Below are 15481 nucleotides of genomic sequence, written 5' to 3'. Positions count from 1 at the left end.
ATTCTTGACACAAAACATAGCAACCACATAGCAACATTGCAAATGTGTAGCCTCATGTGTCTCTGCAAAGTGCTAATGCCTTAAAATTGATATGGCTGTGGTTTACATTTTAGATAGCCAGTATTCTGAATGTTGAGAGAAAAGAAAAATTTGAGGAAAGAGGCTGAATTCTTCTCGGCTGGAAATAACCATATGAGTGGCTTTGTTATGTATTAGTTAGGCAGGTTATCTAAACTCTCTCTGCACCTAAATTTCTCACCTAAAAAATGAGTATAATAATCTTATAGGGTTGTTGTAAGGATGAAATGATTTAATACATGGAAATCAGACAGTGTCTGGCATATAATAAGTATTTGATCAATTTTAGCTATTATGATTGAAATCATTCAGTGGTACAAACAGAATTTGTTATGTACATACAATAGAAAACAATTTCATTCTTTTCCCTCTACTGCCCTTCAGATCTATGCTTGAAGATTTCTTCTTTATTGTCCCTGGTCAGATACAATGGACCCTGTGGCTTTTCTATTAACTTTTAGGGGAAAAAAAGTCCTCTGCTTATTTTATTCCTTCAAAGAGTCTCAGTAAAAGCATGTGTAATAATAACAATGATTTTTTTTTTTAACTTTAAGAAATGTAGACTTCCGGGTAAGATGGCGGAAGAGTAAGACGCGGAGATCACCTCCCTCCTCACGGATACACCAGAAATACAGCTACACGTGGAACAACTCCTACAGAACACCTACTGAACGCTGGCAGAAGACCCCAGACCTCCCAAAAGGCAAGAAACTCCCCACATACCTGGGTAGGGCAAAGCGGAGAGATTCCCGCACAGAGGATCGGTGCCGAGCGGCACTCACCAGCCCGAGAGGCTTGTCTGCTCGCCCGCCGGGGCGGGCGGCGCTGGAAGCTGAGGCTCGGGCTTCGGTCAGAGCGCAGGGAGAGGACTGGGGCTGGCGGCGAGAACTCAGCCTGAAGGGGGCTAATGTGCCACAGCTAGCCGGGAGGGAGTCCGGGAAAACTCTGGAGCTGCCGAAGAGGCAAGAGACTTGTTCTTCCCTCTTGGTTTCCTGCTGCGCGAGGAGAGGGGATTAAGAGCGCTGCTTAAAGGGGCTCCACAGACGGGCGCGAGTCGCGACTGAAAGCGCGGAGCCCAGTGACGGGCGTGGGACGCTGGGGCTGCTGCTGCCGCCGCCAAGAAGCCCGTGTGCGAGCGCAGGTCACTGTCCACACCGCCCTTCCGGGAGCCTGAGCAGCCCGCCACTGCCGGGGTCCCGGGATCCAGGGGCGGCTTCCCTGGGAGAACGCACGGCGCGCCTCGGGCTGGTGCAACGTCACGCCGACCTCTGCCGCTGCAGGCTCGCCCCGCACTCCGTGCCCCTCCCTCCCGCCCGGCCTGAGTGAGCCAGAGTTCCCGAAGAGGCTGCTCCTTTAACCCTTTCCTGTCTGAGCGAAGAACAGACGCCCTCCGGCGACCTACACGCAGAGGCGGGGCCAAATCCAAAGCTGAGACCCGGGAGCTGTGAGAACAAAGAAGAGAAAGGGAAACCTCTCCCAGCAGCCTCAGAAGCAGCGGATTAAAGCTCCACAATCAACTTGATGTACCCTGCATCTGTGGAATACATGAATAGACAACAAATCATCCCAAATTGAGGAGCCAGGAGTCAGTACTGTGCCTCTGAGGTGGGAGAGCCAACTTCAGGACACTGGTCCACAAGAGACCTCCCAGCTCCACATAATATCAAACGGCGAAAATCTTCCAGAGATCTCCATCTCAACACCAGCACCCAGCTTCACTCAACGACCAGCAAGCTACAGTGCTGGACACCCTATGCCAAACAACTAGCAAGACAGGAACACAACGCCACCCATTAGCAGAGAGGTGGCCTAAAATCATAAAAAGTCTGCAGACACCCCAAAACACACCACCAGACGTGGACCTGCCCACCAGAAAGACAAGATCCAGCCTCATCCACCAGAACACAGGCACTAGTCCCCTCGACCAGGAAACCTACACAACCCACTAAACCAACCTTAGCCACTGGGGACAGACACCAAAAACAACAGGAACTACGAACCTGCAGCCGGCAAAAAGGAGACCCCAAACACAGTAACATAAGCAAAATGAGAAGACAGAAAAACACACAGCAGGAGAAGGAGCAAGATAAAAACCCACCAGACCTAACAAATGAAGAGGTAATAGGCAGTCTATCTGAAAAAGAATTCAGAATAATGATAGTAAAGATGATCCAAAATCTTGGAAATAGAATAGACAAAATGCAAGAAACAGTTAACAAGGACCTAGTAGAACTAAAGATGAATCAAGCATCGATTAAAAACACAATAAATGAAATGAAAAATACTCTAGATGGGATCAATAGCAGAATAACTGAGGCAGAAGAACGGATAAGTGAGGTGGAAGATAAAATAGTGGAAATAACTAATGCAGAGCAAAATAAAGAGAAAAGAATGAAAAGAACAGAGGACAATATCAGAGACCTCTGGGACAACATTAAACGCACCAACATTCGAATTATAGGGGTTCCAGAAGAAGAAGAGAAAAAGAAAGGGACTGAGAAAATATTTGAAGAGATTATAGTTGAAAACTTCCCTAATATGGGAAAGGAAATAGTTAATCAAGTCCAAGAAGCACAGAGAGTCCCATACAGAATAAATCCAAGGAGAAATACGCCAAGACACATATTAATCAAACTGTCAAAAATTAAACACAAAGAAATCATATTAAAAGCAGCAAGGCAAAAACAACAAATAACACACAAGGGAATCCCCATCAGGATAACAGCTGATCTCTCAGCAGAAACTCTACAAGCCAGAAGGGAGTGGCAGGACATAATTAAAGTGATGAAGGAGAGAAACCTGCAACCAAGATTACTCTACCCAGCAAGGATCTCATTCAGATTTGATGGAGAAATTAAAACGTTTACAGACAAGCAAAAGCTGAGAGAGTTCAGCACCACCAAACCAGCTTTACAACAAATGCTAAAGGAACTTCTCTAGGCAAGAAACACAACAGAAGGAAAAGACCTACAATAACGAACCCAAAACAATTAAGAAAATGGGAATAGGAACATACATATCGATAATTACCTTAAATGTAAATGGACTAAACGCTCCCACCAAAAGACACAGATTGGCTGAATGGATACAAAAACAAGACCCATATATATGCTGTCTACAAGAGACCCACTTCAGACCTAGAGACACATACAGACTGAAAGTAAGGGGATGGAAAAAGATATTCCATGCAAATGGAAACCAAAAGAAAGCTGGAGTAGCAATTCTCATATCAGACAAAATAGACTTTAAAATAAAGACTACTAGAAGAGACAAAGAAGGACACTACATAATGATCAAGGGATCGATCCAAGAAGAAGATATAACAATTGTAAATATTTATGCACCCAACATAGGAGCACCTCAATACATAAGGCAAACACTAACAGCCATAAAAGGAGAAATCGACAGTAACACAATCATAGTAGGGGACTTTAACACCCCACTTTCACCAATGGACAGATCATCCAAAATGAAAATAAATAAGGAAACACAAGCTTTAAATGATACATTAAACAAGATGGACTTAATTGATATTTATAGGACATTCCATCCAAAAACAACAGAATACACATTTTTCTCAAGTGCTCATGGAACATTCTCCAGGATAGATCATATCTTGGGTCACAAATCAAGCCTTGGTAAATTTAAGAAAATTGAAATTGTATCAAGTATCTTTTCCGACCACAATGCTATGAGACTAGATATCAATTACAGGAAAAGAGCTATAAAAAATACAAACACATGGAGGCTAAACAATACATTACTTAATAACGAAGTGATCACTGAAGAAATCAAAGAGGAAATAAAAAAATACCTAGAAACAAATGACAATGGAGACACGACGACCCAAAACCTATGGGATGCAGCAAAAGCAGTTCTAAGAGGGAAGTTTATAGCAATACAATCCCACCTTAAGAAACAGGAAATATCTCGACTAAACAACCTAACCTTGCACCTAAAGCAATTAGAGAAAGAAGAACAAAAACATCCCAAAGTTAGCAGAAGGAAAGAAATCATAAAAATCAGATCAGAAATAAATGAAAAAGAAATGAAGGAAACAATAGCAAAGATCAATAAAACTAAAAGCTGGTTCTTTGAGAAGATAAACAAAATTGATAAACCATTAGCCAGACTCATCAAGAAAAAAAGGGAGAAGACTCAAATCAATAGAATTAGAAATGAAAAAGGAGAAGTAACAACTGACACTGCAGAAATACAAAAGATCATGAGAGATTATTACAAGCAACTCTATGCCAATAAAATGGACAACCTGGAAGAAATGGACAAATTCTTAGAAATGCACAACCTGCCAAGACTGAATCAGGAAGAAATAGAACATATGAACAGACCAATCACAAGCACTGAAATTGAAACTGTGATAAAAAATCTTCCAACAAACAAAAGCCCAGGACCAGATGGCTTCACAGGCGAATTCTATCAAGCATTTAGAGAAGAGCTAACGCCTATCCTTCTCAAACTCTTCCAAAATATAGCAGAGGGAGGAACACTCCCAAACTCATTCTACGAGGCCACCATCACCTTGATACCAAAACCAGACAAGGATGTCACAAAGAAAGAAAACTACAGGCCAATATCACTGATGAACATAGATGCAAAAATCCTCAACAAAATACTAGCAAACAGAATCCAACAGCACATTAAAAGGATCATACACCATGATCAAGTGGGGTTTATCCCAGGAATGCAAGGATTCTTCAATATACGCAAATCAATCAACGTGATACACCATATTAACAAATTGAAGGAGAAAAACCATATGATCATCTCAATAGATGCAGAGAAAGCTTTCGACAAAATTCAACACCCATTCATGATAAAAACCCTGCAGAAAGTAGGCATAGAGGGAACTTTCCTCAACATAATAAAGGCCATATATGACAAACCCACAGCCAGCATCGTCCTCAATGGTGAAAAACTGAAACCATTTCCACTAAGATCAGGAACAAGACAAGGTTGCCCACTCTCACCACTCTTATTCAACATAGTTTTGGAAGTTTTAGCCACAGCAATCAGAGAAGAAAAGCAAATAAAAGGAATCCAAATTGGAAAAGAAGAAGTAAAGCTGTCACTGTTTGCAGATGACATGATACTATACATAGAGAATCCTAAAGATGCTACCAGAAAACTACTAGAGCTAATCAATGAATTTGGTAAAGTTGCAGGATACAAAATTAATGCACAGAAATCTCTGGCATTCCTATATACTAATGATGAAAAATCTGAAAGTGAAATCAAGGAAACACTCCCATTTACCACTGCAACAAAAAGAATAAAATATCTAGGAATAAACCTACCTAAGGAGACAAAAGACCTGTATGCAGAAAATTATAAGACACTGATGAAAGAAATTAAAGATGATACAAATAGATGGAGAGATGTACCATGTTCTTGGATTGGAAGAATCAACATTGTGAAAATGACTCTACTACCCAAAGCAATCTACAGATTCAATGCAATCCCTATCAAAATACCACTGGCATTTTTCACAGAACTAGAACAAAAAATTTCACAATTTGTATGGAAACACAAAAGACCACGAATAGCCAAAGCAATCTTGAGAACGAAAAATGGAGCTGGAGGAATCAGGCTCCCTGACTTCAGACTATACTACAAAGCTGCAGTAATCAAGACAGTATGGTACTGGCACAGAAACAGAAAGATAGATCAATGGAACAGGATAGAAAGCCCAGAGATAAACCCACGGACATATGGTCACCTTATCTTTGATAAAGGAGGCAGGAATGTACAGTGGAGAAAGGACAGTCTCTTCAATAAGTGGTGTTGGGAAAACTGGACAGGGACTTGTAAAAGTATGAGATTCGATCACTCCCTAACACCATACACAAAAATAAGCTCAAAATGGATTAAAGACCTAAATGTAAGGCCAGACACTATCAAACTCTTAGAGGACAACATAGGCAGAACACTCTATGACATAAATCACAGCAAGATCCTTTTTGACCCACCTCCTAGAGAAATGGAAATAAAGACAAAAATAAACACATGGGACCTAATGAAACTTAAAAGCTTTTGCACAGCAAAGGAAACCATAAACAAGACCAAAAGACAACCCTCAGAATGGGAGAAAATATTTGCAAATGAAGCAACTGACAAAGGATTAATCTCCAAAATTTATAAGCAGCTCATGCAGCTCAATAACAAAAAAACAAACAACCCAATCCAAAAATGGGCAGAAGACCTAAATAGACATTTCTCCACAGAAGATATACAGACTGCCAACAAACACATGAAAGGATGCTCAACATCTTTACTAATTAGAGAAATGCAAATCAAAACTACAATGAGATATCATCTCACACCAGTCAGAATGGCCATCATCAAAAAATCTAGAAACAATAAATGCTGGAGAGGGTGTGGAAAAAAGGGAACACTCTTGCACTGCTGGTGGGAATGTGAATTGGTACAGCCACTATGGAGAACGGTATGGAGGTTCCTTAAAAAACTACAAATAGAACTACCATATGACCCTGCAATCCCACTACTGGGCATATACCCTGAGAAAACCATAATTCAAAAAGCGACATGTACCAAAATGTTCATAGCAGCCCTATTTACAATAGCCCGGAGATGGAAACAACCTAAGTGTCCATCATCGGATGAATGGGTAAAGAAGATGTGGCACATACATACAATGGAATATTACTCAGCCATAAAAAGAAATGAAATTGAACTATTTGTAATGAGGTGGATGGACCTAGAGTCTGTCATACAGAGTGAAGTAAGTCAGAAAGAGAAAGACAAATACTGTATGCTGACACATATATATGGAATTTAAGAAAAAAAAAGGTCATGAAGAACATAGGGGTAAGACAGGAATAAAGACACAGACCTACTAGAGAATGGACTTGAGGATATGGGGAGGGGGAAGGGTAAGCTGTGACAAAGTGAAAGAGCGGCATGGACATATATACACTACCAAACGTAAGGTAGATAGCTAGTGGGAAGCAGCCGCATAGCACAGGGAGATCAGCTCGGTGCTTTGTGACCGCCTGGAGGGGTGGGATAGGGAGGGTGGGAGGGAGACGCAAAAGGGAGGGGATATGGGAACATATGTATACATATAACTGATTAAATTTGTGATAAAGCAAAAAATAAAAAAAATAAAAATAAAAAAATAAAAAAATAAAAAAAAAATAAAAGGTACATGAATTGGCAAAAAAAAAAAAAAAAAAAAAAAAAAAAAAAAAAGAAATGTACTGCAGGGCTTCCCTGGTGGCACAGTGTTTAAAAATCCACCTGCCAGTGCAGGGAACATGGGTTCGAGCCCTGGCCCAGGAAGATCCCACATGCCACGGAGCAACTAAGCCCTTACACCACAACTACTGAGCCTGTGCTTTAGAGCCCGCGAGCCACAACTACTGAGCCTGCGCACCACAACTACTGAGCCCTCATGCCACAACTACTGAAGCCCGCGCACCTAGAGCCCATGCTCCACAACAAGAGAAGCCACCACAATGAGAAGCCCATGCACCGCAACGAAGAGTAGCCCCCGTTTGCCGCAACTAGAGAAAAGCCCGTGCCCAGCAATGAAGACCCAACGCAGCCAAAAATAAAATAAATAAATAATTTAAAAAAAAAAGAAATTCAGCAGATTTCTGAGAATAAATTTAGGGAGATCCACCATGATGGATTTTCAATGCCATGACTAAAGTCTGGAGACAAAAAAGATACCAAGAGCCCCCCCAAACAGAATTAATGTTGAGGCAAGAGCAAGTATGGCCTGTGGCCTAGGCTGAACACAGGACCTAAGAGTCATGGAGGAGACTTGACTGTGGTCTAGTATGTTGCTAAAGCTGAAATCCTCTAGGGCTCAACCACTCCAGTATTGTATTTGCACTACTAGGAACAATGGTTGGACATATGCATGTGAAACAAAAGCATTATAACCTTGGATCCTATGTAGAGCAGCCTGTGTCAAGTGCAAAAACCTGGAAAACTGGTGAGAGGACCTGGTGGGATAAGTTTTTGCCCATAGCACTATGAGGGCCAAATCCGAAGTACATTAATAATGAACTATACCAATATTTTGGTTACCTCTTTCCGTGAACCCCTTTTGGACAGAGTAAGTCCCCTGGGTTCTTGGGGACAAAAAGAGTGGAAAGGTAGATCTTGTAAATCTGTCATACTACCCTGTGAGGGTTGGAGTAATTAACTGGAAAATTTTTTTAAAAACTGTATCTCACCTGGTGAGGGGGGTCGTACTGTTCACACCATTGAAAAATCATTAGAGCAGCCACCACCTTTCTCAATTCTGTCCAGGAGGCGGGGCAGGAAATGTTGTCTTGGGAAAAAGAGTTGTTTTTCATAGATATCAAGAGCTAACCAGGAAAATTTATCACTGGAAGGAAAGCAAACACAATGGTTCCAGTTTAAATTCCTATCCTGTTTACTGTCTCCTCATAGACCTCCCCTTGGCTCCAAAATGGAGTTGCCACACCTCTTTCCTAAGCTACTTAAAAATTAGAGAAAAGTAGAAAACCTCCACAATTGTACCATGTTGAAATGCCTCCTCCACAGACCCCTTTTTTCCTGTCTGTATCAAGCATTTCTTGCTTTCTGGTGATAAACTCACACGCGAGTTAGCTAGGTAAAACCGCTGGCCTAAAGGGCTATTAAGTTCTCAGAGAGACCCGGTGCTTCAGTTGGAAGCAGCCTACTCTAGTTCATGAGCCAGACCAAGGCCAGAATCACTATTTTAGTGTTCCCATAAAATGCTTGGTCTCTTTGTACTCAAGTGTGTCTCCTTGGTAAACCAGACCTAAACCACATTATCATTCTTCAGCCAACACATAACGGGGAGAATACAATATTGGAGAAAACAATGGGAACCACATACAGATTTTCTGTCAAAACTGTCATGGCAGTCGGTTATAGCAGAGCTTTTGAAAAAGGCAAGACTCGTTCGTTACATTAATTTTATCCCTTGAAAAAATAATTACAGAGATTTCTTGACCCCAAATCACTGAATGCTAAGAAGTTAGGCCAAGGTAATAGTAGACCCTTGTGTTAGCTTTACCCAAATATCTTCCTAGCTAGAAAATGGAAGAGTATTCTCTATTGGCAGAATGAAACCTTTCATTGCTACAGTCTGCATTTTCCAACTCTAGTAAATTGTTTGGAGTAGCGGGGGCAACCTGGATGTGTTCCCTTGTATAATTGTATTTTGTTGGAAGAGAAAGTGCTTAATTCGAGTAAAATGTGGTCAGTCAGAAACTGACTTTGCCAGAGTAGGAAAAAATTCAGTGTTAAATGATATTTTGATCCCCATGGAGAGTTTGAGATAAAGACTTTAGCTTCTGGAGGCATAAGAGAGGGCCAATGGGCCTTATGGCAGAGATTTTGGTGTTTCTTTAACATTGCAGACTGATACAAAAGGCATATCTTCTTGGTGTTTTTTTCTTCTTTACTGAGATTTCTTTACTGAGATTTTGGCTATATCTTTAAAAAAAGAGGGGGGGAGGATGGGAGGATATTGAGCAAGGGAAGATTGGCCAATTTGATCAATTTGGAAGGATCGAATTCATCAAAGCAGTGGAATGAAAAGAGCAGTGGTTTTAAATATTCAAATTCGAGTCCTAGTTCAACTATGACCTTGGGAAGATCATTTTCCATTTTTGGCATTAATTCCTCATCTGAAAAAGTAAGAAAATGAACTACAAATCAGTGATCCTTCATGTCTTTGTCTTCCACAACACTCATGAAGTTCATAAATACAAGATTTCCCACAGGCCATACTGGAGCCATCTGAATTCTCAGTGGCCCAAATTTAATTTCATCCCTTTCTTTCCATCCCAGAAAGGTATATTGCAACGCATGGCAGGGAGAGTGACTCTCTTTTCACAAAACCCTTGAATATGATCCTATTGATTTGGAAAATAAAAGCACAAATCATTTCCAAATTTCTCTATTATTATTTTTATTTATTTATTTATTTATTTATTTTTTTTTTGCTTTACACGGGCCTCTCACTGCTGCGGCCTCTCCCGTTGCGGAGCACAGGCTCCGGACACGCAGGCCCAGCGGCCATGGCTCACGGGCCCAGCCACTCCGCGGCATGTGGGATCCTCCCGGACCGGGACACGAACCCGTGTCCCCTGCATCAGCAGGCGGACTCTCAACCACTGCACCACCAGGGAAGCCCTCTATTATTAACAATAATAATAATTTATTAATAAAAATATACCTGCAACCTTTGTCACTGTTGCCACATGCTCATATGTGGTATAAATTACTATTGATCACTGGGTAACTAGATGGTTTCTAAGATACCTTAGATAGTCAGTATTCTAAAACTGTGAAACTTTGCCCTCATCTGAAAATTGAAGAGTGGGGTGAGGATTCGTGCAGACCTACTATTAAAGGGCTGGAAATGCGAAACTGTCGAAAATCTGTGGCCGCCTCTACTTCTTTTATCTTAGTTAAATTATTAAATTACTAAAAATAACAAACTAGAAATAAAACCCCAATTCTACTGTTGGCCAAGGGAAACATCATGACCCCATTCCATTCCTGGTCTCATGCCTTGTATAATTTTCTGAAGTGAAGAAATATGTTTTGTTGTTGTTGTTGTTTTAATTAATTTATTTTTGGCTGCGTTGGGTCTTTGTTGCTGCGCACGGGCTTTCTCTAGTTGTGGTGAATGGGGGCTACTCTTCGTTGCGGTGCGCGGGCTTCTCATTGCAGTGGCTTCTCTTGTTGCGGAGCACGGGCTCTAGGCGGGCGGGCTTCAGTAGTTGTGCCACGTGGGCTTCACTAGTTGTGGCTCGCGGGCTTCACTAGTTGTGGCTCGCGGGCTCTAGAGCGCAGGCTCAGTAGTTGTGGCGCACGGGCTTAGTTGCTCCGCGGCATGTGGGATCTTCCCGGACCAGGGCTCAAACCCATGTCCCCTGCATTGGCAGGTGGATTCTTAACCACTGCGCCACCAGGGAAGCCCCAAGAAATATGTTTTTTAAAAGGCACTCATTTTCAATTATGATGGAAAATGTAAATAATTAAAGAGGACTGTTTTCTCTCCTCTACACAAGAGCGTGGATGGCCTGTAATTGCTTCTGCATGTCCACGTATGTATAGATCGGCATGTGTGTGGGATGAAGGGAACTTAATGAGTTCTGTAAGCCCTTAGAGAGGCCTGGAATGAAATACCTGAAAACCAGTCACCTCTGGCTCCAATCCATAACCTCCACAGAACTGGGTGGCTTAGCTCAATATTCTCTGAAGAAATTTCTATTTGTGAGATGAAATCGAACTGCACTTACAAATTGGTCTCCTCTGATAAAGAAAGATATTATTTTAGTGGTTTCTTTAAAAGCTATAAGTGGTTTCCTTAATAGGAACAAATCATAGGACACTGTCTATTATCCAAACACAGCCAGGCTCTAGAGCCTTGTTTGTGAGATGAAAAGCCTATGGATTGGGTGTTCTCGGCAGTCTTGGTGTCTAATCCTATTGATTTTGTAAAAAAAAAAAAAAAAAGAAAGAAAAAAAAAACTGACTAAAAATGATTGATCCGGGAGCCTGTGTAGATGGCTTCAGCCTCACTTGAGCAGTCATTTTATCATGCCCATGTGATATGGCTGCTCGCTTCAAAACTGTGCAGTCCCTATTTTGTGGCATCGCCAAACCCTAACCACATATTTCCTACTACTCTCTAGCACTACACTCACATGGTATGTAACAAGCGCCCTCCGCCTTTCCCAAGAGAGACAGGGGTGGGGAGGGGGGAATGGGGGGAGTGGGGGGATGCGGAAGAACCCGAATCTCTGCAGAAAGCTGAAAATCAAAGTAAAAGTACCATACAGGCAGAGATAATGGGGAGATTTTCTCTATTGTTAAGGGGTCGTCAAAGATTATAGATCTTATTGGAGATCAGCAATTCTGAAATCATCTAGCTGGCAGGTAGGGTGGCTAACAAAAAGAGCAGGAAAGAAAAATACTCACGCCACCTGAAAAGGACACCATTTCAGAGTTATGCCATTTTTCAATAGAGACTCATGCTCTGTAGTTTCTAATGACATGGGTGATTCGAGGCTTTCATATTTTCAAATAGCAGGTATGGATTTGGGCTGATTTAGCCATGCTTTTGCCTCAGTCCCCATTCACTGTGAGAGATGGCTAGCCTGGATTTTCAGAATCATAGTCTGGCTACTGCATAGAGAAAATAGAATGTTAGTAAATGCCAAAAAATGCCTAAATATTTGGAAGAGGTTTTACTTGCAAAAATTTAACCTGTAATAATGGTAAAAAAAAAAAAATCAGTCATCACTGTGATTTTCAAAAAAGAGTGTAAGTTTAAGCTCCAAGCTTTGGTTATTCATTCAGTTGGTTATTTCCAGCTCAGTGATGAGTCTTTGTTAAAAACTGTGGCATGAAATTTCATCGCACTTTTATCTGATGTAACTCAGTGGGATGGAATGATAAAATAATGAACATTTGCCTGTCACTTGACAGTTTTCACACACATTATCCCACTGATTATTACTAGACTGTGACTTCATGTGTCTGGAATGAAATAACTTATTTACCTTATTTACCACTGTATCTCCAACACCTTGCTTAGGGTGTGGCACAAAGTAGGTGCTCAATAAGTATTTATTAAATAAATGATTGAACCACCCTGTGATGTAGGCAGAACAGGTATTACTCTTTCTCCCATTTTATAAGTGAAGCAACATCACAGAAAAGTTTAGTGACTTGCTCAAGGTTATATAGCCAGCGAGAGGTAGTGCCAGGCCTTGAACCCAGTTCTTTAGACTCTAAACCTGAGCTTTCCTCCAGATTCTTGGTTTATATAGTCTAACTCTGGCACTAACTAGTAAACCCCATAATCTGTCTGGGCCTCTTTTACCTTATCTGTAAAATAGGAGAAGGCATTATTCTGTGGCTCTGAGGTCCCAACTTTACAATATCATTTACAATGTTGTTCTGGCTTCTGAGTGGTGCTAATGGTAGAGTCCAGAGAGTCCAGAGCTGTCAGGCGGCCCAGAGAAGGGAAGCCCAGGGCCACAATCACAGGGCCACTTCCTAACAGTGGGAGAAAACTTCAGACTAGAAGCTTCTAACTTTAAGAGTCATTGAGGTCATTTTGAGGTTGGTTTCGGTTGTCAAGAGGCACTGGGAAAATTCTGATTGTTAACAGGCAGTTACTCTAGAAGCTTTCTGGCAACAGTGTCCAGATTTGATGGCCTTGCTTCCCCGATTAACCCATCACCCTTGTCCTCTTCCCCAGGGACACACTCCACACCACCTTCGACCGCAGGCATAGCCAATTGGCTGTGAGGAAGATGCAGCTTTGTAAATATTTATGTAGTCATTCTTTTGGGGTCTGTTTTTTTTAAAGATCGAATCAATCCCCATGCCCCAGAATGATATATTGTTTTCAGGCAAACCCAAATACAAGCTGAAGGCCCTGTGGAAATTAGTTCCTCTCATTTCCTTCAGCCAGTTGCTCCTTTAGAATGTACACAAATGGAAGATGTCCAGAACATTTAGTCTGTTATACGTGCCACGGTTAGTAGCCCCCCACCCCGCCGTCACCTCCCAGCGCCCCATGAAATCTGATTATAGAGGACTGAGAAATGAAAGCTCAGCTGGAATTAGAGACAGCTGTGTCCAACAAGGGTAGAACCTGGCACTATACCCTGCAGAAAGAGGCCTTAGGAGGCTGCACCTCTCTGCAGAATAGAGTTTCATTTATCACCACGGTTCCTAAGCAGAATAGAGTTTCATTTATCACCACGGTTCCTAAGTCAGACTCAAATCTCTGGCCATCACTTACCGATAATTTCGAACCACGAAACTGTGACCGTTTCTAAGAGCTGCCTTGTTCAACAGGATCCTCAAATTAAACAGCATATTCTTTCGATAGTGAAAAGGATGATTCTGTGCTCTTGAAAACGCCGCACGAAGGTAGCCAGTGGGGTCCACCTGAAAGCTAAGAGTCCTTTGATTACAGAGAGAGAGCAAAGGTAATATCACCCTTCAACTACCTTATCAAATTCTCCTGGTTAGAGATACTGCAGGGCAGGGTCCAGGAGCATTTGAACTTTAAGCCAAGCTCCATCCACCACTGTGGGTTTTTGTTTGTTTGTTTTGGTTTTTGTTTTGTTTTTCTTGGAGAAGGAATCCTGACTCTTGGTGCTCAGACTCCTCATTTTTCATAATATATTTATGCTGTCACATATTTGTACAAAATCAATTGACAAGTACTCGTTGGGTGTATAATATATGCAAGACACTGCAGTGCTGGCTGCTGTGAAGGTACATAGAAATAACTCATTCCAAAAATGCGAATTGGCAGTGCAAAACCCCAGATGTAGACGTGACATCCCTGAGTATTTCCAGTGATATCACTTTCCTCCACCTCCCAGCCTTTCTACAAAAACAAATAGAAAGATGTGCCCTGGAAGGTACTCGTGTGTGTGTGTGGGGGCAAAAAGCTGGAGTGGGGATGGAGATAGAGTAAAAAGATCTCTGTCCTGGGGCTCCCATTGTGCCTTGCACATAGTAGGTCTTCAATAAATAAGCGGTTGCCTATTAATTCCAGCAGAAACCCATACTCAGCAGAAGCGGGGAGGTGGGGTACCAAAAGTCCCTCCCCTGGCAGCCTCTCCGGATCACTAAGGGGCCATCCCAAACTTCACACTCGTTCATTCATCCAGTTAGAGATCAGATATTTTCAAAATCTATTCTGTGTCAGATACTGGGCTAGGCTGGAATTTCAGGGACGGAAGATGATCTCACCTTTGCAGAGTTTACAGTTCAGTAAGGGTCATAGATCTGTAAATAAATATCCATAATACAAGCCCATAGGGGAGGTCCAGATAAAGTGCCTCCACATCACAGGGAAGGGAGAGAACTCTAAGTGGGGAGGGTGGGAGGGCAAGGTAAGCACTTGCTAGATGTTTGTGGAATGCAAAAAAGAAAAAGTGTCATTTAAAAGCCAACCATGGGGCTTCCCTGGTGGCGCAGTGGTTGAGAGCCCGCCTGCTGATGCAGGGGACGTGGGTTCGTGCCCCAGTCCGGGAAGATCCCACATGCCGCGGAGCAGCTGGGCCCGTGAGCCATGGCCGCTGAGCCTGCGCGTCCGGAGCCTGTGCTCCGCGACAGGAGAGGCCACAACAGTGAGAGGCCCGCGTACCGCAAAAAAAAAAAAAAAAAAAGCCAACCATGGGGCTTCCCTGGTGGCGCAGTGGTTGAGAGTCCGCCTGCCGATGCAGGAGACACGGGTTCGTGCCCCGGTCCGGGAAGATCCCACATGCCGCGGAGCGGCTGGGCCCATGAGCCATGGCCGCTGAGCCTGCGCGTCCGGAGCCTGTGCTCCGCAACGGGAGAGGCCACAACAGTGAGAGGCCCGCGTATCACA

At 42.5% G+C, this 15481-nt stretch overlaps 1 protein-coding gene across 4 annotated transcripts in view; it reads right to left on the bottom strand.

Moving 5' to 3' along the window:
- Positions 1-13971, bottom strand: part of OTC (ornithine transcarbamylase) — a gene marked incomplete at both ends in the record, with an annotated part of 64959 nt that extends 50988 nt beyond the window's left edge. For all 4 annotated transcript variants that reach the window (XM_079727157.1, XM_079727159.1, XM_079727158.1 and 1 more), the window contains one exon: positions 13895-13971. In XM_079727157.1, the coding sequence (XP_079583283.1) occupies positions 13895-13971 (77 nt within the window). The remainder of the gene's footprint in view (positions 1-13894) is intronic.
- Positions 13972-15481: the final 1510 nt, after the last annotated feature.

Source organism: Hyperoodon ampullatus (genome assembly GCF_949752795.1).
Source record: "Hyperoodon ampullatus genome assembly, chromosome: X".
Classification (NCBI taxonomy): Eukaryota; Metazoa; Chordata; class Mammalia; order Artiodactyla; family Ziphiidae; genus Hyperoodon; species Hyperoodon ampullatus.
This window is presented reverse-complemented; position numbering and strand designations above follow the sequence as displayed.